The sequence below is a fragment of the Polyodon spathula genome, chromosome 6, assembly GCF_017654505.1.
Source record: "Polyodon spathula isolate WHYD16114869_AA chromosome 6, ASM1765450v1, whole genome shotgun sequence".
Lineage (NCBI taxonomy): Eukaryota > Metazoa > Chordata > Actinopteri > Acipenseriformes > Polyodontidae > Polyodon > Polyodon spathula.
Window position 1 is genome coordinate 5112317 of NC_054539.1, and position 27073 is coordinate 5139389.

The 27073-nt window shown below is 39.7% G+C and overlaps 1 protein-coding gene across 3 annotated transcripts in view; it reads left to right on the forward strand.

Annotated features, from left to right (window-relative positions):
• Window positions 1-4175: 4175 nt before the first annotated feature.
• The window catches only part of LOC121316717 (mitogen-activated protein kinase kinase kinase 4-like), a 53970-nt gene continuing 31072 nt past the window's right edge, over window positions 4176-27073 (forward strand). The window contains exons 1-2 of one of the 3 annotated variants that reach the window (XM_041251819.1): window positions 4176-4440; window positions 20344-20525. In XM_041251819.1, the coding sequence (XP_041107753.1) occupies window positions 4418-4440; window positions 20344-20525 (205 nt within the window). In that variant the 5' untranslated portion in view covers window positions 4176-4417. Of the gene's footprint in view, window positions 4441-4651; window positions 4745-20343; window positions 20526-27073 lie in introns of those variants that run through there. The other 2 variants (XM_041251818.1, XM_041251820.1) reach the window with 2 other exon arrangements.

Genomic DNA, 27073 nt, shown 5'->3' on the forward strand with positions numbered 1-27073 from the left:
GTTATGGCCTCTTGCTTTTTAGTTTGAGAAGGTAAAAAAAAAAAGTTTCTTGCATACTTCGATAGTTTCCCGTTTTATGCACTTACTGAAGGCTGCACGCACTCCATTATATGCAGCAGCAAAGCAGTGAGACAATCAAGTTGTCTGCAATTGATCTGCATACACAAGTACATGACATTGATAGTATCAATAGTAATGCTGTCCCTATACTTCCTATGTCCTTGCTAACTGCATAAATACATTAGATCTGGGCATTATCACTGGAGGAGGAAATAAATTACTGTAAACAATTGTGTTTTCTTTGACTCAGTAAAACAATTTGCGTCAGTTCTGTGATGAGCTCTACTCCTCCAAGTGCAGGTTTATAATTCATTCAGCACTAGAAGTGCAATGACCAGTAGGTGTCACTTACATTGTTTCATTGTAGCATAGACACGAAAAGTACATGCCTCTTGAATGTGTGTAAATAATAAGTATTTTCATAATCCTGCAGGCTATTGTTCAGTCTGGAGGTAAACCTGTTGTTGACTGTTACAAGCAGGGAAACTAAAGCATTTCCTCTGTTGACTTCATGGAAAATCACACGCTCTTATTCAGTGCATTTCAGTGTGAATCTTTCACCACACGTTCCCAAGCGCTGCTAATCTGTGTTCCAGCTGCCTAACGTGACTATGGTGCCTTAGGCAAGACCTGCAAATAGAGATTAAAATCAAAAGTATGAGGTTTGGAACAATAGAATTTCTCTTCCAATAAGGAGCAGTTCCTTGCAGTGTGAAATGTACACAGGCACCGTAATGCTTGCCACCAGGATTCTGTCTCAAAAATGTGTCAATAAATCAAGCTGGTAATTTCTGTTGCTGAAAGTCCACCCATCTACTTAAAGAAGTAATTACTTTTTATTGCAAACAATATTGTCTAGATACCAAGGTAATACACACGTGCTTCAACATCTGACTTTGCTTTATTCCATACATTGACCCCCCTAAATAATGAACAGGCCAGTTTTCAATGATTGTTTCTCAAAGATCCTACCATTTTTATGGTTTGACAAAACTAGACATATGCTGATCATAAATGAGTATGCTTGATACGAATTTATAAGAACATAAGAACATAAGAAAGTTTACAAACAAGAGGAAGCCATTCGGACCATTTTGCTCGTTTGGTTGTTAGTAGCTTATTGATCCCAGAATCTCATCAAGCAGCTTCTTGAAGGATCCCAAGGTGTCAGCTTCAACAACATTACTGGGGAGTTGATTCCAGACCCTCATGATTCTCTGTGTGAAAAAGTGCCTCCTATTTTCTGTTCTGAATGCCCCTTTGTCTAATCTCCATTTGTGACCCCTGGTCCTTGTTTCTTTTTTCAGGCTGAAAAAGTCCCTTGGGTCGACACTGTCAATACCTTTTAGAATTGTGAATGCTTGAATTAGGTCGCCACGTAGTCTTCTTTGTTCAAGACTGAACAGATTCAATTCTTTTAGCCTGTCTGCATATGACATGCCTTTTAAGCCCGGACTAATTCTGGTCGCTCTTCTTTGCACTCTTTCTAGAGCAGCAATATCTTTTTTATAGCGAGGAGACCAGAACTGCATACAATATTCAAGATGAGGTCTTACTAGTGCATTGTACAGTTTTAACATTGCTTCCCTTGATTTAAATTCAACACTTTTCACAATGTATCCGAGCATCTTGTTAGCCTTTTTTATAGCTTCCCCACATTGTCTAGATGAAGACATTTCTGAGTCAACAAAAACTCCTAGGTCTTTTTTATAGATTCCTTCTCCAATTTCAGTATCTCCCATATGATATTTATAATGTACATTTTTATTTCCTGCGTGCAGTACCTTATACTTTTCTCTATTAAATGTAATTTGCCATGTGTCTGCCCAGTTTTGAATCTTATAGAAGAACTCTTCAGTGGTTTTTGTAACCTATGTACTGGTATGGAATTTGTATTAAGCAAGAATGAGTAGGCCTAAAACTAAATTTATAAAGTCATGAATCTGAAATTTTACTCATTTGGCATCAATTTTTTTTTTCCCTTAAAAAAGGAAATGGCAATGCATTAAAAAAAAAAAAAAAAAAAGTATTCCCTAACCTCACTCATTAAGTTGCTCAGACCTGGGTACCTCTGCATGAATATACAGGTAGTGGAAAAAAAAAATGGAAACACCAATGTAAAGTCACTTAATAGGGCATTGGGCCACCATGTGTGGCCAGTACAGCCTGTACGCGCCGTGGAATAGTCTACCAGCCTCTGGAATTCTGCAGGAGGTATGCTGCACCACTCTTCCACGAGAAAGTCAATCAACTCATGCCTGGTTGATGGAGGTCTCAGGCGTCGTTCCAGAATATCCCATAAATGCTCGATTGGGTTCAGAGCCAGTGACTGAGACAGCCATGACATGGATAACATCATGCTCACCAAACCATTGCTCTGTGGATGGGGGCTTTGTCATCCTGGAAAACGCCAGGAAAGAAATGTTGCAACATTGGGTGAAGATGATCACTCAGTACTATTAAGTAGCGATTAGCATTGATCTTGCCTTCTAAAGGAATGTGCACCCAAACCATGCCAGGAAAATGCGCCCCACAACATTACGGAACCACCAGAACCCTTCACTGTTGGAATCAAGCACTCAGGTTGGCGCCACACGTGCACTCGTCCATTTGTCGAGAACACGGTGAAGGATGATTCATCTGACCATATCACATTTCTCCACTGCTCGGTAGTCCATTGCCTGTTCTCTTTGCATCACTGAACTCACAAACGTGCATTGCCATTGCCATTGCCAGGAGCGGTTTATGGTTTATGATGAAACTGGCTGCTCACGCTCCAGGTTGAAATTTGCAGTCAATAGATCTGCAGTTGCTCGCCTGTTTTGCCTTGCACTTTGAATTAATGCATGGATGTCACGATCCTGGAGTATGCTTCCGCCCACTGTTGTCCTTTGCTGATGATGTCTTTCACTCAGAGTTGCATGCCGACATCACCTTAGACACCGTTGCTCTTGAAACATCAGCAAGTTGAGCTGTCTTGGTCACTGAAGCTCCTGCCAAACACGCCTCAACAACCACCCCTCTTTCAAAGTCACTGAGGTCTCCTCTTGCAGTCATGCTAGCCATAACTATAAGCAACCAGGCCTGTCCAGCATTTTTATACATGACCCTACGCATGTTCTGGTCACCTCGCTATAAAAAAGATATTGCTGCTCTAGAAAGAGTGCAAAGAAGAGCGACCAGAATTATTCCGGGCTTAAAAGGCATGTCATATGCAGACAGGCTAAAAGAATTGAATCTGTTCAGTCTTGAACAAAGAAGACTACGTGGCGACCTAATTCAAGCATTCAAAATTCTAAAAGGTATTGACAGTGTCGACCCAAGGGACTTTTTCAGCCTGAAAAAAGAAACAAGGACCAGGGGTCACAAATGGAGTTTAGAAAAAGGGGCATTCAGAACAGAAAATAGGAGACACTTTTTTACACAGAGAATTGTGAGGGTCTGGAATCAACTCCCCAGTAATGTTGTTGAAGCTGACACCCTGGGATCCTTCAAGAAGCTGCTTGATGAGATTTTGGGATCAATAAGCTACTAACAACCAAACGAGCAAGATGGGCCGAATGGCCTCCTCTCGTTTGTAAACTTTCTTATGTTCTTATGTTCTTATGTTCATGCTGGGATGTTATTTGCTTAATTAACGCATGAGCCACACCTGTGTGGAAGCCCTTGCTTTCAATATACTTGGTGTCACTCATTTACCTATGTGTTTCCATTTTTTTGTCCACTACCTGTATATTGTTGTAAGCTATAACCTATTGAAATTACAAAGATAATAAAAGTTGAAAACATGTATAATGACTGCAATATAAGGGCCAGCTGATATAATAATAATAATAATAATAATAATAATAATAATAATAATAATAATAATAATAATAATAATGCATTTAATACCAACAATATAATATGTATCTGTCTGAATTAATGACTGACCATCAGAGGTAAACTATTTACGTGTCCTTCCTTTTACATAGCTGTGATGCCAGCAGCTAGTTAATTTCCTATAATATGACACGGTTATAAAGCTGCTAGTTGAGTTATCAGAACAAGAATGTGTTGCCCGGCGCAGCAGTGGAATTACGCGTCGTGTCGCACTAGCTCATGCAGTCGTGACGGGCGGTCCTGTGATGTATCGCGCGGGTTGCCGTAGTGATGATCTCTGTCCCTCCTTCAGTGATTGCTACCAAGATGGCTGCTGCGTACAATCCGAACTGCCTGGTCTCTGCAGGCGGATAGAGGCATTGGGGAGTTCAAGAGACGAATTTAGAAACTCCTGAAAAAAGTGCAAGCGCCCATCTTCGTCCAGCCATGGTGGGGCCCATGCACAGATAGAAAAACAACAACATTCGCTCCCGACATGGAGTCTAGCGCGCTCAGCAGGTAAGCAAATCCTAAGAAATTGCAGCGGTTTAAAAACATTAAATAACACAACCAGACCGGCCAGGTGCCAAATTGTGAGCTTACACTTTCAATTAGAGAGACCGTAACTGCGCCTGCGTGCCAGCTTGCAGCTGCCTTCCTGTCAAATAGTGAGAAGTTTGCAGCTGCATCTTAGTGCCTGTGTTGTACAGGGTTGGGAGTTGCAAAGTAGTTTTCTTCATGTTATGCAAAAATGTGCATGGATTGCCTGGTGATCGGTGAATCACAAGAAGCTTCGTGAAAATGCCCTGTGGTGGAGGCTGAGGTAAGCGCTCAGTTCGATTACAAACTGCATCTTTGTAGGACATGTGCGGGCAACATTGCACAACTGCACAATTATCTGCACACCATAGACAGTGCTTTTTTAAAAATCCAAAATGAAACTTTCTGAAGAAAAATGTGCAAAACAAGAGTTTTGTTTTTAAATATGTAAAATATATCTTTTTTATTTTGAATATTTAACATATTGCAGATGTGGACAGGATAATTAAGTACATTTTGAAATAATCTCGGGCGTTTGCTTTAATCTCTTATGATTATCATGGTTCTGTACAACATAAGTAGCGCAAGATTTACAGTAGAAGCATTGTTGTTATGACTTCCATGGACAGTTGACGTGGATATAGCGGCTACAGGAAATACCATTCCATAACACATGAGTGACCTGTTGTACTGCAAGTGTGCCATAAGCAGAATGGTTTAAGTTTTTCAATTGTAAATGCATATTTACATACAGGTGTTTGGAGATGTGTTCCACATTCAGGGTTGCAAAAGCTCGATCAACAAGTGCAACAGTCCATTATTAAGATTCGACTGAATTAGTGTGGCACTGTATGTGTTCCCTGACATGTCCTGTAATGACTGTTCAGCAAATAACAGATTTACAACTCACAGTATCCGACCTCCCGTAGCAGAATCCAGAAGCAGATTTTTTTTTTAGTTATCTGGTACCATGTTAGGAACTGAAATACAGATGTGAGCAAATGGCAGTTTCGCCAGGTGATTATTTTAACCAAACTGATGCTCTTATTGCAAATATATAAGAGTGTGCACGCCCATCTATCTAGCTGTCTGTCTATTTATCAAAATGCGTTGTGTTGATAAAAGCAAACAGCATAATAATATTGTTTTGAAAAGGGATTGTGTTGTATTTATAGCGATTGATGCATTGGGTTTTTGTGTATGCATTTGGACAGCATTTTTAAAAAGTTATACCGGCAAACACATTCGGGATACAAAGTTTTTTCCTGGAAGAACTGAAAACAAAAAAAAAAACAAAAAAAAAAAACCGAAGAGGTTAGATTCCTTGAAGCTCAGGTCATAGAATGTACGTCATAGTTTACATTTTTTTTTAAAGTTATGTTTAGTTTTTTTTTTTTTTTTTTTTTTTTGCATAATTTTATTTTCGCTGTAAATCTGCCAATTATCTTGAAATGCAATCTGTTATTTTGGAATTTGAATGCAGTGTTGGCCAGTAACTAGTTTAGATTGGAATTCTTAATTGCATTTATTTGAAATTTAACATTTGCTGAATATAAAGCTCCAAATGCAGGTTTGCACTACAATTTAAAAAAAAAAAAAATCTGGTTTAGTCTGATACTGTAATAAAAGTCCCTGTCTACAATGCTGGTAAAAATGCCATTATTTCAGATGGATTTGACTGCTGTGGTTGTTGGGATTAAAACAGCTATTTGTCTCCTGTTGTATGTGTCATTATGTCTGGTTTGAGCTTGCTCAATTCCTTACAGAGCTAAGTCAAGTTGAATTGTAATGTTTTGTGGCCTCTGATTCTATTAATTACACCGCCTGTCACATGCAGTTCATCTGTTGGCAAATAGCACATTCAAGGGGTTCTAGCTTGTGAAGTAATGCAATACATTTCTGTAATGCACATTCAAGGGGTTCTAACTTGTGAAGTAATGCCATACATTTACCTGTAATGCGCTTAAATTCGGAAACAAAAGTTAATCTCGACACTGAGAATGTGTAAATGTCTTAATCTGATTTTCATCAATTTTTTGCTGAACTTTGAATATGGGTCCTTAAAACATATTACATGGGGCTCCTGAGTGGCACATACGGTAAAGGCGCTCCGCGTGGATGCGACTGTAGCCCGCAGGTCGCCAGTTCGAGTCCAGGCTATTCCACTGCTAACCGTGGACGGGAGCTCCCAGGGGGCAGCGTACAATTGGCTGAGCACCACCTGGAGGGGGGGGTCTTAGGTCAGTCAGGGTGTCCTCAGCTCACTGGGCACCAGTGACCGCTGTAGTCTGGCCAGGCGCCTGTGGGCTTGCCTGTAAGCTGCCCAGAGCTGTCTTGTCCTCCAACTCTGTAGCTCTGCGTTGGCTGCATGGTGGGCCTGCAGAGTGAAAGGAAGCGGTTGGCTGACAGTACACGCTTTGGAGGACAGCATGTATTCGCCTTTGCCAAGTCAGTGCAGTGGTGATAGCGCTGAATTGAGTCTAAAAATAGAAATGGACATTTCAAATTGGGAGCAAAATGTGTTAAAATCAATTGGCGATTTACTAAATTAAAAAAAAAAAAAAAAAAAAAAAAAAAACCTATAATGTAGGCCAAATAAATGCTCAGAATTGTTTAACTTGTAAATATTCTATTTACTGCAGTTTTGGATGCATCAAAGACACCAATTTAAACACATTTTTCTTAATCTGTTTGTTGTAACTCATCTCCCTTTGATTTTACTTTCATTGAAAGACAGTTCCGTTTGCCAGAGGGAATTTTTAGACTAGATTTGTTTATGACTTTTGTTTTTGGTTTAATACCCATGTATTTTTACAAGGCGGGAGCATCTGCAAACAGCTAATTAACAAATCACCATTGTCATGCTGCAGCTGGGTAGAGATCTGCCAGCCAGGGAATTACTTGGCAGGGCTGTGCCAGTGGATAGCAATGCAAGCTCTGTTCCGCTGTGTTTCTTTCCAGATCACTGTGTTACATTTTAACACCTTTTTAAGAAGGGATGAAAGGGAGTCCTGGTGTAACCTTATTATCCACTACTATGCAGTTTAACCTTAACCCTATGTTTGGTCCTCCTGGTTTCTGCAGCGTAGGAACCCTTTGCTAATTTACATGATTTCAGACATCTATCTGGTGAATCAATCTAGTGTTTTTTGATGCCTCTTCAAAGCAGTCAACAAATATGTTTTTTCTTTTACTACTGTATATGTAGGCCTAGTTGTAAACTATTTTTAACAACAGTGTAGTGGGTCAGGCTTTTTGTTTCTCTCTATATATGTTATTGCTTAATTATCCCCATTGTATTAAGCAGATGTCCCCAAATAAAGAAACATTCAGAAATTCGACACCCACTAAAGAAAATAGTAATAAAGTAGGACACCACAGTTTCCCATTCAAATCCAATGAATAGAGTCAGAAATTTGTCAGCACTGGGTTTATCCCTATGACCCTATATGAAAATCACTATATGTTGTAATCTGGTTGACAGTGTGTAGGTGTGCCCCATTTTAAGGACAGTTCTTTTTCTCCAGTTTCATAGAAACTGCAGGGGTAATTGGTGTAAGTGGACTTCCAAAGTATTGATACTTTGAACCAGTATTCCATCTAAGGTTAAAATATGCAAGTTGTTCGCAATAACTGTCAACAGCCTTCACACTCTGTTTACTAACTTTTGCAAGTTATTCTCATAAATATCAAACTTAATCGATAGTCCAACCTCTCAAGGTAAACCTATCAGTTTTGAACTAGTCCTAAAATTGAATAATAATCAATGAAGCACAATCTTCCTGCATTATATAGAAGTATACATACTCCTGTAAACATAAATAAAAATTACAATACTCGTACTTTGGCATTTTTTTTTGTTTTATTTCCCTTTTAAGAAACGACCATTTCATAAATATCATCATCTCATTCGTGTTGAGTTGAATGAAATCTGACAAGGACTAGCTGATGTCTTTGTCTCAGTAGTCCTCTGGGTGAGTACTTAAAATAAATGTAGACATATACTCTCACGTTCAGTTTTGCGTTACAAAAATGCAGGAAAGCTAATTTTCTAGCGGGGTGTAGCAGTGGTGAATAAGCATTCATAAACAATCACTTGGAACTGAAACCTCCCTGCATCCCCCCTGCAGTGCCAACCTCAGTTAATGAGATTTTACGTTTGTGTTCTCCCTCTGTGTGGGATGCGAAGTTTATCATTTGAATTTACTGAAACACTTTGCATCTTTGAAGTAAGTGTAAAGTCATTGTACAGAAATGTGTAGATTTAGGGCTCCCGAGTGGCACATCCAGTAAAGGCGCTCCGCATGGAGTGTAGGATGTGCTCTACAGTCTGGATGAAGCCAGTTCGAGTCCAGGCTATTCCTTTGCTGACCGAGGATGGGAGCTCCCAGGTGGCAGCGCACAATTGGCTGAGGGCCATTCGGGGGAGGGAGGGCTACGTCGGCCAGGGTGTCCTCGGCTCCCTGCATACCAGCGACCCCTGTGGTCTGGCCGGGCGCCTGTGGGCTTGCCTGTAAGCTGCCCAGAGCTGCTTTGTCCTACTATGCTGTAGCTCCGAGTGGCTGCATGGTGAGTCTGCAGTGTGTCAAGAAGCGGGCGGCTGACGCACACACTTCGCCCCTTCGCCACCGAGTCAGTGCGGGGGTAGTAGCGGTGAGCTGAACCTAAAAATAATTGGACACTACTAAACTCGGGAGAAAACAGTAAGAATATTGGCAACTACTAAATAAAAAAAAAAAAAAAAAAAAAAAAAGTGGAGATTTGTACCACATAGATTTAGGTGCATAGACTTCAATTCCAGGGCTTCAGCACCAATGGGGGGAAAAATAAGATCCCACCTAGTGCAAATAAATCACCTGTTCTGTCAAATTAGAGTGTGGATGCTTCACAATGAGAACGGTTTAAAAACGGTTTTTCATTCACTGGTGGCTCTGACAAACCAGAAGACGATCCTTCACATATTCAAATCCATTTAAACAAAGAGATCTGCCTTTCCCTCATTTTTTTTTTTCTTTTGTATTTGTTATACTCTCATTATTATCCATCCTAGTAGATTCAGTGTTCGTCAGATCTGGCAGATTCTACCGTACTTGCTGAAGCAGTTTTCTCCCACTGCTAACAATCTCAGTCCGAGTTCTACAGTGAAACGTACGGTCTTTAAATTGGGACTTTAGTGAAGATCATTTGAGTACATTCATTGTTTCTTCAGAGTACATTCAGAAATTTCTCCTCTGTCATCTCGTCTGATGCTGTCAGTGTCAGTTTCTCAGCACACAGTACAGTAATTGCTCAGTAATGAGGTGCAAACAGGTGTTTGGCCGATCTGAAGGAGCGTTTACTAAGGTGCCTTTGTTAATTTTTTTTAATATCAAAAAATGTATAATGGTGTTTATTTTTTAGGAAAATAAAACCTAAGCCTGTTTTTAGTAAACCGAACTCTTGTTGATTCCAACTTAGGCACTTCATGTAAGTCTAGCTACTTTGGACTAGTAGCACAATATTGTTAGTTTCTAACCCTGAAATTTTTCCAAAAATGGAACATTCGTAGCCCTAAAGTTGGGTCCACATCTGCTTCTCAGTCAAAACGTCAAATTTCTCAGTTTCTAAAAAGCTTAGCTGGAACGCTGTTTTGAACATATTGTAAGGTGGAGCATTTTATAATCTGCCCCACGTTTTGTATCTTATTGTATTGTAGATCAGTGCCCCTCCAGTATGTGTGAGATTTGGGGTTAAAAAGCTAAAGCCATGCTGAATGGTGTGTTCTCTTTGTGGGTAGAGTTCGGAAGTCAGATAAGCTGTGGCAAGTTATCTCGTGGGGTGGTCAGAACAATCAGAGCCTGAGGGAAGCAGCATTTCTGGTGGCTTTAGAGTGGGCTTGATATCTGGTCACATTTACAGAGAAATAAAAGTAGAAATGAAGACGGATCCTTTCCAGCTTGGCATTGTAAACCGAACTGCAGGATTTTAAAATGTAATGTTTCGGGACCCCATGCTGTACCATCCTGGAGACATGACTGCAGTTTCAAAACTCCAGGCCTGGTTCTTTACAATAACAAGTTGCTGTGACTGGTAAAGAACCAATAACAAGAAGTGTTTGTCATTGACAAACTTTAATAGATTGCATGAGCGGTTTGTCTTTTGAACTTGCATTGCTTAGGTTAAACCTGATAACCCCAGATCACTTTGTGTGTTAATGTTGCACCTTCTTGAAAATTAGTCATGCAAAACATTATTTGTTTTTCAAAATTATACGTTTAAAAGCCTTATCAGCCTGTAAATGCTTCTGATCATATTATTATTATTTCTTTGTACAAATCGTTGTATATCAGTTAGCCCTGTTGTGAATACAGAGGCTTCGAAATGTGTATGACTGTGGTCCAAAGTGTTTAATACGTTACGAAAAACTTTAGGTAAGTAATACTGCTGTTCCCAGAAAAAATAAATTGCATCTGTCAGATCCCACTACTCACAGAGATGCACAAATATTTTTTGCATGGAGCAGGCTAGTAATTGTATGGAATTTTATCAGTGAAACGCTGGCCTGTTTACTGGAATCGATCAAAGTGCAAAGTCTGAGTGGTGAATTTATATGTAAATCAGGAATGCTGTGTTGATGTGTTCATGGTTTGCACCAAGGCTGGATAAAAGAATGTACCTGTTAAAATTGGGACTGCAGTTCTAATTTAACCTACACACGTCATTCAGGCTTGCCAGATTTTATTTGGCTGATTGCTGTATCTTCCTACACAGTGTGTTTCATTTTCAGGGTTGATTCAGGCACACTGGGCTTGATCACCTCCGAGACCATGGTAAAATCAGGACTGTTATCTGACAGGAATCTCAGATATTATGCATTGAGGTACTGAAAGGATTAACTGTCTCTTGTATTTTATTTTATTTTATTTATTTATTTATAAAAAATAATAACTGAGATCCAAATCGGCACCCACTGAAATGTGTAATTTCTCCTTACTGCTTCTAAAGTGCTTTGCGCTTTTCCACGCTGTCGCTTCCACTCGCTATAGCTGGAAAGATTGCCTCGTTTATAGCTGCGTATTTCTGCTGTGCAGTTGGCTCCACCCATCCCCCGTGTCTCAGAGCGGCGCTGAATTTGAATCGGCTGCTCCAAGTTTCAGCTTGTTTGTTGTCATAAAAACACACGCAGCTGTTTGACTTTGAGCTGCAGTGTTTTCCCAATGTCCTGTGTTTTCTGATTAAAGCAATTAAAGATGTAATTTCTCCTTACTGCTTCTAAACTGCTCTGTACTTTTCCACGCCTGTACTGTCGCTGGGAAGACTGATCCAGTGTTTTTCATGCAGCGTGAATGTATGTTAGTTTCTAAAAGTTTTGTATCATTTAATGCTGATACTAAAAACCATTTTTTTTCAAATTCATTTTTATTATTTATAACTTTTTGTGGTACCAATTTGGTTATGATTTTCTCCTTTTTTATATTACTTATGAAATACATTATTTTAATAGTATCTGGCTACCATAAAAAAAAATAAATAAATAAATAAATATACGTTATAGGGGAAGTAATTTTAACCACAGTATTTAGATTCTTTCACATTCTTGACATTACTCAAAGTAATCAAATTAATGACAAACATTTGGGCTGAATGGGCTGCTCTCACAGTAGATATCTGTAGAGTATTTCTAAGCAGATGGACTCTCTTTAGATGTACACAGCGCAGCTTAAATTGCCCTTAACTGTTACGGTTCATAACAATGTGTTGATGGATGTGTAGTTTAAAGGAGCCAAGCACCTGCTGGAACAACAGAAAGAAAGCGAGGCATTCCTGTATCTCGATTGGTTGTTTGCAAGGCTGTCTGTGGATAACTTTGTATTGTCATGTCTTCCTGTGAGTGGAGTAAATAATATGTGACCTGTCTGTACCTGACATGCAAAAAAAGTAAGGAAAGTTCAAAGCAAAACTGGTTTACAAGCATGTGCACATGCTGTAAGCTGCCAGCACTCGGCATGGTGGAAGTGGTTAAGGCACACAAACAGTCCTTTTTTTGTTGTTGCTGATATTATTTTCATTTGAGTAAAATGTTCTCAATTAATCTGTAATGTATTGCACACTGCCAACAGGTGACCTTATTATTTTTTTCAAGATGGCCAATTCCCCCACCACACACACACAAAAGTGAAGTGTCAGCACCAGTCTGGCTTGCTATTGTAGTGTGAAATTGGATCCGTTATGTCTCCAGAAACGCAATTTGATTCTTACAGCTTTTCATTTTCCCCTTGTGTGAGTTCTAGCTCACAAACCATCTGTGTCTTACACTTCAGTAAGCCAATTCTCAGTGAAAGGGTTACTCACAAGTAACAAAATAATAGCCATGCTTGCCACCTACTGACAATGGATGACCCCCACGCTGAACAGTGAAAGAAAACATGCCTAGTCTCTGAATCCAAGATTACCTTTCTCTGACATCTGCAGGAAAGCTTTGACACAACACCAAGAAACCCCAACCCTTCTCTGAAACTGGTGTTCAACAATGCCGTGATTACCACACTGTCGTACAGTAACTATAGCAGTTCAAAGGAGGTCACTGCTACAGCAGTAATAAACCTAACAGGGACTACACCTTAAACTGTAAAGCATATTCATTTTTTTTTTTTTTTTTTTACTGAGTACAAGTTCTGTTTTTGGTTGTAGCTTTACACTGCTGTAATGGACATGTATCTTCAGCTTTATTGTATAAGCACTCCAGGTCATCTTGATCTGTTAAAAAAAAAAAAAAAAAAAAACAAGCAATTGCTTTAGAGGTTTTTTAATGAAAACAAAGCAAGTCTATCTGAAATGCAAAGTCTAGTCCTGTACTCTGCATATCTGCTACTGTGTACTCAGTACTGCATGCATGTACTGTAAATGTGCCGAGTACAGTTTGTTACACGTAACCCCACATTTTTCCACATTCTGCTGCTTTTCTTTTTTCTGTATGCATTACTGCCATGGACTGTAGTTTTTCTGCACAATAAAGGCAAAAGGTTGTTGGCAGACTTTTTTTCAGGTTATTTAATCTTAATTAAGTTTTATGTGTTAGGTTACTAACATGCGTCTCTTCCAGCAACTAAACAAATACCCTGAGGTATGACATAATGCTTTTTATGTTTTTATTATTCATTCCAAGCTGATGTGTTAACCTTTGTTTCCCGCTGTTGAGAATGTGTCATCATGACTAGTTTGCCAAACCAATTAAGTACATATTTAAAAAAGTTACTGTATTGCTGCCTTTTTTTCTGCCTTCAACCAGCATTGAAATTTGGAGCAGTATATTGTCGGAGCACTAAAGGAAGTGTTTATACAGGAAAAGCCTATTCATTATTGTACAGATTTATTCTACAAGTTAAATGTGGCCGGTAAAATACATTGCTGCCTGGGCTGGGCGAGCAGGAAATTCACACGTGTATTCCTGTATAAAGCCTGGGACAGACATGAGTGTCGCGGCCTCGCTAGCGGGGAGCAGTGAGGGGCGATACAGCTATGGTGGACTGTGAAGGCTGGCTTTAGTGGGGACGTCAGACTAGAAATAAAAACACAGCACTGAGAGTGAAATTGTGAGCGAAAGCGCGGCTGCGCGGTTTATTGTTAAACGGAAAATAAAAGGTTGTAACAGAAACACAGACACCAAAACAGGACACGGCACTTTAGGACAAAATACATAGACAAACAAAATGAACAGACACTAACAAACAGGGTGGACGAACGCTACACAAAACAAGTACGGTGCTGGTGCTTCCAGCACTCGTAGCAATTGATCGTTTTATATTGTTATAATTTCTCTCCTCTCTCACCCGTTCTCCACTCTCGAGCACACAACCCTGAGTGAGTGCTTCGTGCATCTATATACACTACCACTCAAAAGTTTTAGAACACCCCCATTTTTCCAGTTTTTATTGAAATTTACACAGTTTAATGTCTCAATGTACTCTGAAATTAAAGTATATAACAAATAAACAATTGGAGATAAACAAAACGATTCCATGATTTCTTTTTTAACAAAATTTAATCTATATTTTTGACTCAAAGTAGCCACCTTTTGCAGATATAACAGCTGAACACACTCGTGGCATTCTTTCTACAATGGAAATCAAATATATTTTGGAAAGTTCTTCCCAACACTGTTGCAGAAGTTCCCACAAATTTGTAGGTTGCTTTGCTTTCATCCTTCTGTCCAGTTCATCCCAGACCAGCTCGATGGGGTTTAAGTCTGGAGACTGTGCTGGCCATTCCATGATTTGAAGCCTACCGTCTTGTTCTTTTCTTCTAAGGTAGTTCTGCAATCTGTGGAGAGGGCAGATGCCCAACACATCGCAGAAGCTGTATCTTCACTAATGAGGCAGATTGTTGCCGACCCTGTTGAGACTTCTAAATGTTACTGAATGTTGCTTGTTTTTGATTTTCTTTTGTCGTCGTCACCCCCCGGAACGATGTTGGCTGGTAAAATATCTGTGGCCAGTGGATTTTTCCATCCACTAGCCATGGTGACGAGTGCATGGAAAAGTTAATTTCCAGCCCTGTAACAGGCACCAAATAAAACCAGGTCAAAATGTTTTGAATGTCATTTTGAATTAACATCTCGTCTTGTTACATATGTGTGTGAAGAAGTAAGATATTAATCACACAAATCCTGTAGCTGGATATTCTGAAGTTTTAACCCAGATATGTCATGTCATGCAATCCCAAACCACCAGTGAGATTGGTTAGAGCTAGAGTTGCTGCTGCAGGAAAATATCTCGGCTGCAAAGTATCACTTGCGATTTATTCTGCCTTTGTAAAATTCTGCTGCTGCAGTACATTTCTGCTACGGTATTTTTTTCTTCAGTGCGAGTTCCTTCTCAAAAATAAATGGTGCGCGATATGCACGTCAAATTGCTGCTTTTTTTAATGCGTTTCTGCACCGCTCATGTGTGTCCCAGGCTAAGCAGTGTTAATGACTTCTAGTAACTTCCGTCTGACCGGAACACTGTTACTTTTATCTTACTGTTACAGTAAATGAATGCTGTCAAGTTCAGAATATTTACCGGATTAAACTGAACGGCAGTCTGATTCTTGAGCTTTGAATCCTGGTACTGTAAACATCAGGTAGCCATCTGACGCACAACGTGACTACAGTATTTCTAATACTGTTATCTCATTTTGAGATGCCAGTTGAATCAAATCTACAGTAACAGTAGTAACCATGGTGTTAGTGCATCATGACCTGGTATGGCTGCAATACTGTGCTATGTGACTTCTTTGGCACACTGCCTTCACCCGGCATGGAACCAATGTTTCTGAAAAGTAATGAACCGTATGGGAGATGAATACCTAAAAGCTGCTCAGGCGTTTTACAGTTAGCTTCCATGTCAAATGTTCTTTATAGTCATAAAGTGCCTTCACACTGCCACTGCCACCTGTATGGGGGGGGGGTTAGGGTTAGGGTTTCGCTAAACAAGCAGACTTGTGTACAGTAATGGCTACTGAGCAATGCAGCTCTCTTTTCTAGAAGTATCATTTTGAAACTCTTGTTGGATTAAGAATAGGTGTGTAAATCGTACATACGAGATCGCAACTTTAATAATAAGTGACTAATCTTTATAAAAGCCTGATGCAGGACTATGTCGATATTTACTCTGAGTATATTTTGTGTGCCCAATTAATCATTTGCTAATTTTGAGGGTTAACTGACAGCCCTAATCAATTGCATTTAAGGAGAGTAGAAAAGCTGATGTAAAAGACCTATTTAGAGGCATATATGCGGTCATTTATAGAAAGCGATTTATTTTTAAATGCTCAGAGCCCTTGCAGCCAGCGCACTTCCCCCAAGATGGCTGACTTCCGGTTTTCTCCTGCTGTCGAGACCACACAGTGAGGGGACGCATACTACACCTCTTTACACAGCCTCTTTTCAAAATGTTCTTATTTTAATATTTGAACTATTTATTTTTGAAAGTTTAAATGTGTATTAAATTAAATGGGATCTGCCACCCCTAGTTAAGAATACTGTCTTTTTTTAAATCATTTCTGTGTTTATTTTTATACAATAACATCTGAATTTTTGGGTATTTATCACTTTTTTGTTGCTTTTTTAAAAATAGTTTAAGAACCAATGCGGTACAGTATACCATTCCAGGGTGTTGGTAGTATGAAGCTATTGCTAGATGTGAACCTAGGACTTTAGCCTACAGGCAAGTCTAGTACCTGTTGTACTGCACTGCTTTTGTGAGGGATTTCTGTCTGTTGATTCTCACTCTAGTTGTGGAAGCTCTACACAGTAAAGCCTACTGCAATATTAGGCACATCTTTGGAAGGCAGCTGTCTGGAAAGTGTAGTGCAATACCACAGACAAACTCACAAGTGGTCTGCAGAGTGCAAGGCATACAGTATAGCAACAGATGTAATGAAGAGCTGTTGTGAAACCTGCTACAGTATCCGGTGCTTTTGTTAAAGGGGGCCATTGATTCAGGGATCTTGGGAGATATTGGAACACCTACTATATTACTGTATTGGTCTGTAATTGTGCCTCATTATCATCTGCTTTGTACCAATACTAAAAGCAACACAGTTTATTTTGAGCATACACTGATATTAATTGCTTTTGTCCAGGAAAGTGAGAGAGAACTAGAAAAAAACAAAACAGTGTGAAAATGTTCAGTCTGTTAATAAGGTACATTTAGTACTGTACTGTTTGCTTTTACCAACAGTAATAGTACAGGTTTAAATCATGTTTTGACTTCTGGGAGACCTGTTTTTATTTGGGAATATGTGTGGGCACATAATGCATTAAAGGAGGGAGGAGGGGTGGATTGAAATAGTCTGTGGATGCTAATGTCAAAATGATAATTTCCTATCTCACTGCGTGGTGGTGAAAGATACATGTGCTAAAAAGGCCATCTGTTTATATACTCCATAAAAAGCTGCTGTTGGAAAGGTGGAAATGTTCAATACTTGTATGTACTGTACTGTAGCTGCATCTCTTCTCATTGATTACCTGCTGTTGGCTCCCCCATCTCAGCGACTTGACCCAAGTTGCTGAATGCTGGCCAATGGGCTAGTGAAGTAAAAGTAATTACATAGTATTACAAATTCTAGTGGGATTGATTTGTATCTCCTTGTTTTGTTATTGTACTTTTGTCAAATATGCATGGAACAGTTAAGAAAAACAAAATATGATTTGATAGCTTAATTGCTGTAGGAGTGGCACCACCCAGGCAAAAGATAAGCAAAGCGTTTTGGCAACTTGTACCCACTGATACATACATATTTCAGGGGTAGAAAATTCTCCAGATCTTAACATACCTGGTCAGGCATGTAGCTCGAAAATTTACATGCCCAATACAAAATTTTACATGCCCAAATTACTGCTGCTGGTGATTCCACACTGATAGAGGACTTCTGGACTTCATGTCCTGCTGTGTGTCGTGCTGCATCCTCTTGGTTCCTGTTTGTTTTTCATCAAATGAGCATATATCCAGTGCTTAATTTGTGCTGGGGCACAGCCCCGATACCTCTGGGCATGCAGAGTTATATTCCTGGTACCTCTAGTTAAAAATCTCATAAAATGCTCTCTTTAAATTCTCAACACAGTTGTATCAAGTCTGTGAGTTCTTGTGTGCGCTAAAGAGAGACAGTCCGCTGCCACTTTTGTAGGGTACTGTAAATTACTTTACAATTTCAGCTTGAGTGCCTTTAAGTAAGATGACACTGGCTGCAATTCTATTGTCGTTTTGTATACACAAATAAGCTTATTTGATTTGAAAAACGTCATAAACGATACAAGCAGCTTCTTACAATACTGGGTTTGATTAAATGATTAGTACACAACAAAATATGAATGCTGAACATTAATTTCAACAAAGAATGACAACTTTTTAATGAAAGAAATATATTGTAGCCTACATCAGTAGGAACATTAGCCTGCTATATTACATTAAACCAAAACAATAAAAAATAATAATGATCTGGTTCTCTCCCTTGCCTTTTTCAATGAATATAATTTAATTAATAGAGAATAAAAACATACTAAGATAACAACTACCTAGCCTAAGTTTAATTAATCGTTTTTGTAATCTACCAGCGGTTTCTGTTGCATACACATCACTGATAGTGGTGCAGACCGTGCAATCTCCAAGTCTCGCCATAAATGTTCGATTGGATTTAAGTCAGGACTTTGACTGGGCCACACAAGAACGTTAATTCTCTTCTTGTTCAATCACTCCAGTGTGGCTTTGGCTTTGTGCTTCGGGTCATTGTGCTGCTGGAATGTGAAGAGGCTTGGCTGACTCAAACAGGTTTTCCTCAAGGATTTGCCTGTACTTTGCACCATCCATTCTCCCCTCAATCCTGACAAGCTTCCCAGTCCCTGGTGAAGAGAAGCATCCCTACAACACGATGCTGCCACCACCATGCTTGACAGCTTGGATGGTGTTGACTGGGTGATGTGCAGTTTTGGGCTTGCACCAGACGTAACACTTGAAAATTAGACCGAAAAATTTAATTTTTGTCTCATCTGACCACAAAACCTTTTTTCCACATGTCTGCAGTATCATTTGAATGCTTTATCGCAAACTCCATACGTGCCTTAAGATGAGGCTTTTTGAGCAGTGGCTTCTTTCTTGCCACCCATCCATACAGGCCAGCTCTGTGTAGGGACCGACTTATTGTTGATGTGTGAACACTGACTCCCATCTCCAGACATAGAACTTTGCAGATCTCTCAAGGTCCCGAACCAGTTTCCTGCTTGCCCGGCTGCTCAGTATGGGAGGGCGACCTGGTCTGGGTGGTATGATGCATCTTCCACTCTTAATGATGGACTTCACTTCATATACATATGCACACCCACCCGAGGGAAATTATCTACACATTAAACCACTTTGAGTAGACAAAGCTTGAAACCATTTCACTAATTTTGTGACCTTTCAAACAAATCTTTTCCACCTGAGCTGAGTCCCTGAGGGGTTGAATACTTAGGCAACTGAGAGGAATCTTTTTTTCTCTGTAAATCTTTCTTATTTATTTTCTATAAGCATTTTGTAACTACCAATGTGGTGTAGTTTGTATAGATTCTACATGTACAAGTCGAATTTTGAGTACGCTCAGGTGCCAATAAAATGTGAACTTTGCAGGAGGGTGAATACTTATTCAAACCAATGTGTGTTTGTGTGTGTGTGTGTGTGTGTTGCACACCCTTTTTTGGCTTGACAGTGACTGTGGGACATGTGAGAACCTGTTCAGGAAGTGCAGTTGCTGTGGAGTGCTAGTGCTGCCGGGTCAGGACATTAGCCCGGCACCCAGTCTTGGGTTTCTTGTATGTGTTTAAATGGCCAGCTGACTGGAATTCAATCGGGCCTCTGAAAAACATGTCAGTGACAAGTTAATATAGTAATAGGCCTCACTTCTGTGTGTATGTCATCAGTTAGTAACCTGGGTATTGTCTAACACTACTACTATAGGCAAAAGGCATTTGTAGTCAGTGGGTGCAAACCAGTGACTATACAGTAGTACACACGTGGTAGATCTGCAAATAACTACTAAGCCAGTAGCTTATGCTTGCAATTTATATGTATTTGAGTTGGACAGGGTCGACTTTACCTGTCAAGTCAAAAGTGCAGTTCAGTTTCACACTGCCCCCCCCCCATTTTCATCCCCCCCCCCCCCCCCCCCCCCCCCCCCCCCCCCCCAAAAAAAAAAAAAAATAGTGACGACTGATACATGTCTTTCCAACGTCTCGACTGACCCCCAAATGGGACCAACGACTGGGGGTTTACCCTCAGTTGTCCCCCCCCCCCCCCCCCCCCCCCCCCCCCAAAGTATTTCTCATTGTTCTGAAGAATTATTTCTCATCCAGTCTGGTGGAATTTCCTTAACTTGATTTTTTTATTCCAGGCAGGACAGCCTATCAGAAGACGCAGCTTCAGGGAGTTTGGAAGTGGAAGAGTTTTCAGACGACCCGAATGTGGAAGCTTTCAGCTCCTCCCCACCATGCACACCCCGTCAGGTGAAACGCATGTCCGGAAAGCACCAGAGGAATAGCGTGGCGAAAGCAGTCAGCCGAGCACCAAACAGAGGTTGGAAATGTTGTTTGAAGTCTGGTGCGCAATTTATACAAAGCAGTAGAAGCCAGGGTAATGTAACGCCTTTCAAGGTCAAGCAACACAAAGTGCTTTAGATAGGAATACAACAACAACATGAAAACACGACAGTAACCTGCACAAAGATTTTGGCAAAGGGTGCTAACATTGATCAGCTGCATACTACTAGTCATAAGACAAGGGTGTCATTATATTAAATACATACGCTTGCAGTTATGTATTTTCCATCCTTTCAGGTGTCGTATTTAGTTTAAATAACTTCAGTTGCAATTTTAAAATGTGTATTTTCAACCAATTTGAAAGGTAAGACTTAAAGGAATGAGGACATCTTGGAAAATGAGCAGGGGGTGGGGGTGGGGGGTTGACTCATCAGTGGCTAAATTACAGGTATTAACATTAGGTAGGTAGATTATGCTTACAATTAGGCACGCTTAAAATTCTAAGGCAGAGCACAGCACACAGTCACGCTAAAGAATGAAGAAGTGCAGTTAACATATTTATTGACGGGTGAAATACAATTCAAAGTTGCTGCAGTATGTCCACTGTTTTGTCATTTCAATTATTTTCACAAAACAAACATTCAATTTTAAAGCTACAATGTGATCACACAAATCACATTTGTAGGTGAAAAATGCTAGGATAAGTCGATACATTTTAAAAAATATGTAGACACGTGAAATTTTCAATCCTCTAAAATAAATAGCTTTACATAATCTCAAAGTAAGAAATTGCAGGGTCCAGTGTGAAAACAGAACACGATGTAATAAATTAACGTAGTATCCAAAGTAGCACTATAGCAACCAAATGTTCAATACAAAAGAAATGCCTGTGTTACATATGGATTGTAGCATAACACGAATCATAATCAGACAGCGGAGTCTGTATCTTCTTATCCAGAACTGCCGAACTCCATGTCTTCATCATCTGAGCCTTCATCACTGGTGATGCAAGCAATTGTCTGAATCATTAATGTGCACAGCGACTACTTCTAAGCAGTTTTTTTCTATTCGCGTTCGCCGCGATATTTCCCCTCCATTATTTGCGCATGGTTATTAAAAACCCACAAGTCAATGGTGAAAATGTGGCTTTCAGATATAAGCTGGGGGAGTCGATCACTCAGACCGGGGCGTTGACTCGGCAGAATCCAGTACATTTATTTAGAATATTTAGAAAATGAAGCCAGCATTGTTGTCAGGTGCCGTGGCTAGAACATATTTGGACAGACATTTGGAGGGCATTAAGTAATTGAATGTGTGGGGCAGGTGTAGCAGTTCTTGTGTGCCAGGCAGCTCCTGCAGGGTTTGTCATTAACCACGGCCCAGCGGCCTGGGGCCGGTAGTTATGAAGCACAGGCCCTACTGGGCCGGTAACATTTTTTAACAGTATAATGTATATAGTATAGGGTTATCAGATTTCCACAGTGAAAAAACGGGGAGGTTTTTTTTTTCTTCTTTAATTTACTGACGCTATAGCAACTCTGAAGCCAAAAATAACACATAATCAAAATACTTAAACAAATAATCCAGAAGATTGTTTGTTTATTTTGTTTTTGAATGGCGCTCACACACAACATAATACATTACTCTGCCGTTAACCTGCCGAGAAGGGTGATACAGTTTTGTACTTATTATTGGGCCAGTTAAAATTGTATCTGGGCCAGTAAAAACACTATCTCAAGGGGCCACGAGTAAAAAATCGAAATGTAGAGACCTGTCCTGTAACCTGCCCTTGATATTTATTTTCCTTTTATTAAAGTAAATACCAGTTTAGTTTGCAAGTGGGCAGTCGGCTTACCTAGAAAAAAGGAACAAGTAGAGAAATGCTGTCAGGTAGACATTTGGCTACAGCACTGAAGGCACCAGTTGAAACGTTTTTCTACTTCTGGCAATTTGTGGGAACACCGTTTTGCTTTTCATATACATTATGAAACACAGCATTAGGTGCAGAGCTAATGCTTGTTTCTAACCCTGCACGCCCTTGCTAATTGCATAATTCAATATCTGACCTGTTATGCAAACTGCACCTTTGTGAAGTCCCTAACAGGGGCCCTGAACCCTATTCAGTTGGACCTGCAGATGACTAGAAGCTCATTCAAAGCAGTTCTTTACTGAAAATCTACCTAGAAATGTGTTTTTATTTCACTTAACAGGATCTGTTTTCTATTTCCAGTATATTAGTCTTCTGCATTCTACATTCGCTGTAATACCACAATTTCTGTCACCATTAAACAAAAAAAAAAAAAAAAAAAAAAAAAAAAAAACACTGCTGACTAACCACAAGTTAGTCACAAAGTTGGATGTTAACATATAGGCATGCGATTAAAGACATTGAAAAATAATTACACAGCAAAATCCCTAGTTAACTCTTTTGTTTTATTTATTTATCAAAGGCTTGGGGCCTGCATCTTAAAACGGTCATTTCAAAAAAAGATCTCTACAAATTTAAGATTTCCAGTCAGTTGATTTGCAGTCAATCATTTGTACCTTGTGTTTGGCAGTAGTGTAACCACAACAATGACTAATGCAGAACAAGAACAAAGCACGCATCAGTCGGGGCAGGGCACAGAGTTCATTTGAAGGAATCTGCCAGGTGTAGAAACATGTTGTGTGTAATATATATATATATATATATATATATATATATACACACACACACACACACACACATTGCCTTGCAAAAGTATTCAGACCCCTGACCAATTCTCTCATATTACTGAATTACAAATGGTAGATTGAAATGTTATTTTAAAACACTTAAACTCAAAATCAATTATTGTAAGGTGACATTGGTTTTATGTTGGGAAATATTTTTAAGAAAAAAAAAAAAAACTGAAATATCTTGCTTGCATAAGTATTCAACCCCCACACATTAATATTTGGAAGAGCCACCTTTCGCTGTAATAACAGCTTTAAGTCTTTTGGGGTAAGTATGTACCAGCTTTGCACACAGTGTCAGAGTGATTTTTACCCATTCTTCTTGGCAGATTTGCTCCCGGTTGTTCAGGTTGGTTGGACGACGCTCGTAGACCTCAATTTTCAAATAGTGCCACAGATTCTCAGTGGGATTGAGATCAGGACTTTGACTGGGCCACTGTAGGACATTCACCTTTTTGTTCTTGAGCCACTCCAATGTTGCTTTGGCTTTTGTTTGGGATCATTGTCCTGCTGAAAGGTGAATTTCCTCCCAAGCTTCAGTTTTTTAGCGGACTGAAGCAGATTCTCTAGCAGTATTTTCCTGTATTTTGCTCCATCCATTCTTCCTTCAATTGTAACAAGATGCCCAGTCCCTGCTGATGAGAAGCATTCCCACAGCATGATGCTGCCACCACCATACTTCACTGTAGGGATGATGTGTCTTGAGGCATGGGCAGTGTTAGGTTTGCGCCACACGTAGCGCTTTTGAGTTTTGGCCAAAAAGCTCTATATTGGTCTCATTTGTCCATAAAACCTTTTCCCACATCGCAGCTGGTCACTCTCATGCTTTCTGGCAAACTCCAGACGTGCTTTCAGATGGTACTTTTTGAGAAACTGCTTCTTTCTTGCCACCCTCCCATACAGGCCAGTGTTATGCAGAGCTCTTGATATGGTTGACTGGTGCACCATTACTCCACTCCCAGCCATTGAACTCTGTAGCTCCTTCAAAGGGATTGTTGGCCTCTCTGTGGCTTCTCTCACAAGTCTCCTTCTTGTTTGAGCGCTGAGTTTTGAGGGACGGCCTTTTCTTGGCAGTGCCTGGGTGGTGTGATGCATCTTCCACTTCCTGATTATTGATCCAACTGTGCTCACTGGGATATCCAAACACTTGGATATTATTTTGTACCCTTTCCCTAATCTATGCATTTGTATTACTTTATCTCTAACTTCTGTAGAATGCTCTCTGGTCTTCATTTTCCTTCAGATTCACAGCCTTACCAATGATCCTTCAACAGTGGGTTTTTTATCCAGAAAATGTGACAACAACTTTAATGGTTCACAGGTGCAGGCCAATGGTAAGGTAATTGTGTCCTCGTTACGGCAATTTCTAGTAGTTGCATTTAACACTTTGCGCTGCAGTTTGTTTGCTGACACCTCACCAAAAAGATGACTTTTGACATTACATGAATCCTACTAGCTTTTTGTATTCCCAAGCTGAAGCCCCAGGGTGGGCTGTGATGCTATCAGGCAGCCCTCCTGTTTGTTTCAGCTGGCTTTACCGATGTGGCTAGATTAAATGGACACATGTTCACTCTCATTTTAAGTCATGTTTCTTTTTAGAAATTGTGATTCCTTTGTTTCTTTATGCAGTTGCAGAGGTTTATCTTAATCTAAATATGGTGTTTATTGTACCATAGCTTCTTGACTGCAGTGGTCCATGGTTTCATTCATTCATGCATGCACGCAAAGTAAAATGAGTGCTTTAGTCTGTAGCAGAGGAAGTATGGCGTTGTTTCATTAGATGAACATGACTATTTAAGTTTGTTAATGACAGAGACAGTCGTCACAATCAGATAATGTTTTGAAATGGTCGCTCCACAAATTTTGACTTTTATAACATTGCAGCATTGCACACTCCTGAGTTCAATAGCTATTTCCAGCCAGCATTACCAGAGCCGTGAAGCATTATTGACAAGATTGCATGTATCACTGTTATAGTCTTACAGCCTGCTATTTATAGTGCTGTCATGGCTTTAGTTTAACACTATTCACATTGCTCAACCCAGCAGTCAGTGCCTCAGCTCCCTGTGTTGCAGGCAGTGTGATCCACCAAGCCTGGCCAGCTTTGGCTCCGATGTACTCCTGTACTGTTAGTAGTGAACTTTGGAGAACTATTTTCTGAACAAAAGGAAGAAAAATAAATAAAAAAAACAAAACTAGTTTTATTTTATGACTCGGACAGGTAAGCATTTGGAGAGTCGCAGTTATTTAATTTGTCATTCTGTCAATGTCATTTCTGGCGGACAGAGACCTTGATTTTTGCTTTCAAATTCATGTGAAATAGTGTCCATTCGAATGTTGGGATATTTGACCCCAAACCACTTTAAGTTCAGATGATTTTCAGTAACACACTGTTGGACATCTGTTGCTTTAAGAATGTTTGAGTGGATGTACACTGGGCACCACTACACATTTTCAGACGTTCTGGCTATGCTGACAACTACTCTACATATTGCATTAAGTGTAAACAGTAATAATAGTGTCCTTCATAAGTTTCCACCCTTTTCTCCAGGTTGGAAGTTTTTTCAGTCCTTAATAAAAATTAAATTAAAAAAATGTTTATTAGGATTTTATAAATGTAACAAATTGAAGGGTCCACACATCAAACCAAAATAAACCAAAATATGTTTTGAAAACTCAAAATACTGCACACTCTCAAGCCACAGAGAAAGCATTGAAAACTAAATTAAATTCAATTCAATGAATTTGCATGCTGTCCAATTCTTCTTTACTATTTCAGACATGGTACTTTTGTTTTTGCAGTTGGACTCATAGTGAGACTTCCCCAGGTAAATGAGGTTGAAGCTCATCTGTTTCTCACAGAACTGTTTATATATAGACAGACCTCTCATGCAGCTGGGAAACAGAGAAAGGTTAATATCAGAGCACAGAATGCAACTTCATTTAAGATAATTACAGATTCCCATACGCCAGAAAGTCAGTGTATTCAAGTGTGCGTCTACTGGTCTTCCTCTAAATTGCTGCCCCAAGGGGGATAATCAGCATTCCCCTTCTAAAGAAGCACTGTATAATTTATGCAACAGATAATGTCTTAACTGAAACATATACGATTTAGCTCATATATATATATATATATATATATATATATATATATAATTCATTCATTCTCTGCTCCAATATTTTACAGGGGCATGTGTTAAACTTAGTTGGAAATATTTAGTTTGATATTGAAATGTCCCTTTTTAACTGACAAGTACAAATTTGTAAGGGGACATGCTGTACCCATTTGTTTAATTTAGTTTTGTTTTGATTCCAATGAAATCGCTTATTCATATCAAGAGTCATGTTTGGGTGAAAGGAAGTGCATGTGCTTGCTGTTAAACCTCTGTCATTAGCAATGCATTCTCGTAAGACATTAGGCAATGATGGTTGCATGGTTATCGCTTTAGTCTTGTTTAATATTGCGTGGGGAAAGTTGAGTTGGGCAGTTAATGAGGGAGGTCGGGAGGACCTTTCTTCCAGGAATAGGGTGTTTGGTTCAGCATGTTGGGTAGTGGGAAGTGCTTGTGCTTGCTGTTAAACCTCTGTCATTAGCAATGCATTCTCGTAAGACATTAGGCAGTGATGGTTGCATGGTTATCGCTTTAGTCTTGTTTAATATTGCGTGGGGAAAGTTTAGTTGGGCAGTTAATGAGGGAGGTCGGGAGGACCATTCTTCCAGGAATAGGGTGTTTGGTTCAGCATGTTGGGTAGTGGGAAGTGCTTGTGCTTGCTGTTAAACCTCTGTCATTAGCAATGCATTCTCGTAAGACATTAGGCAGTGATGGTTGCATGGTTATCGCTTTAGTCTTGTTTAATATTGCGTGGGGA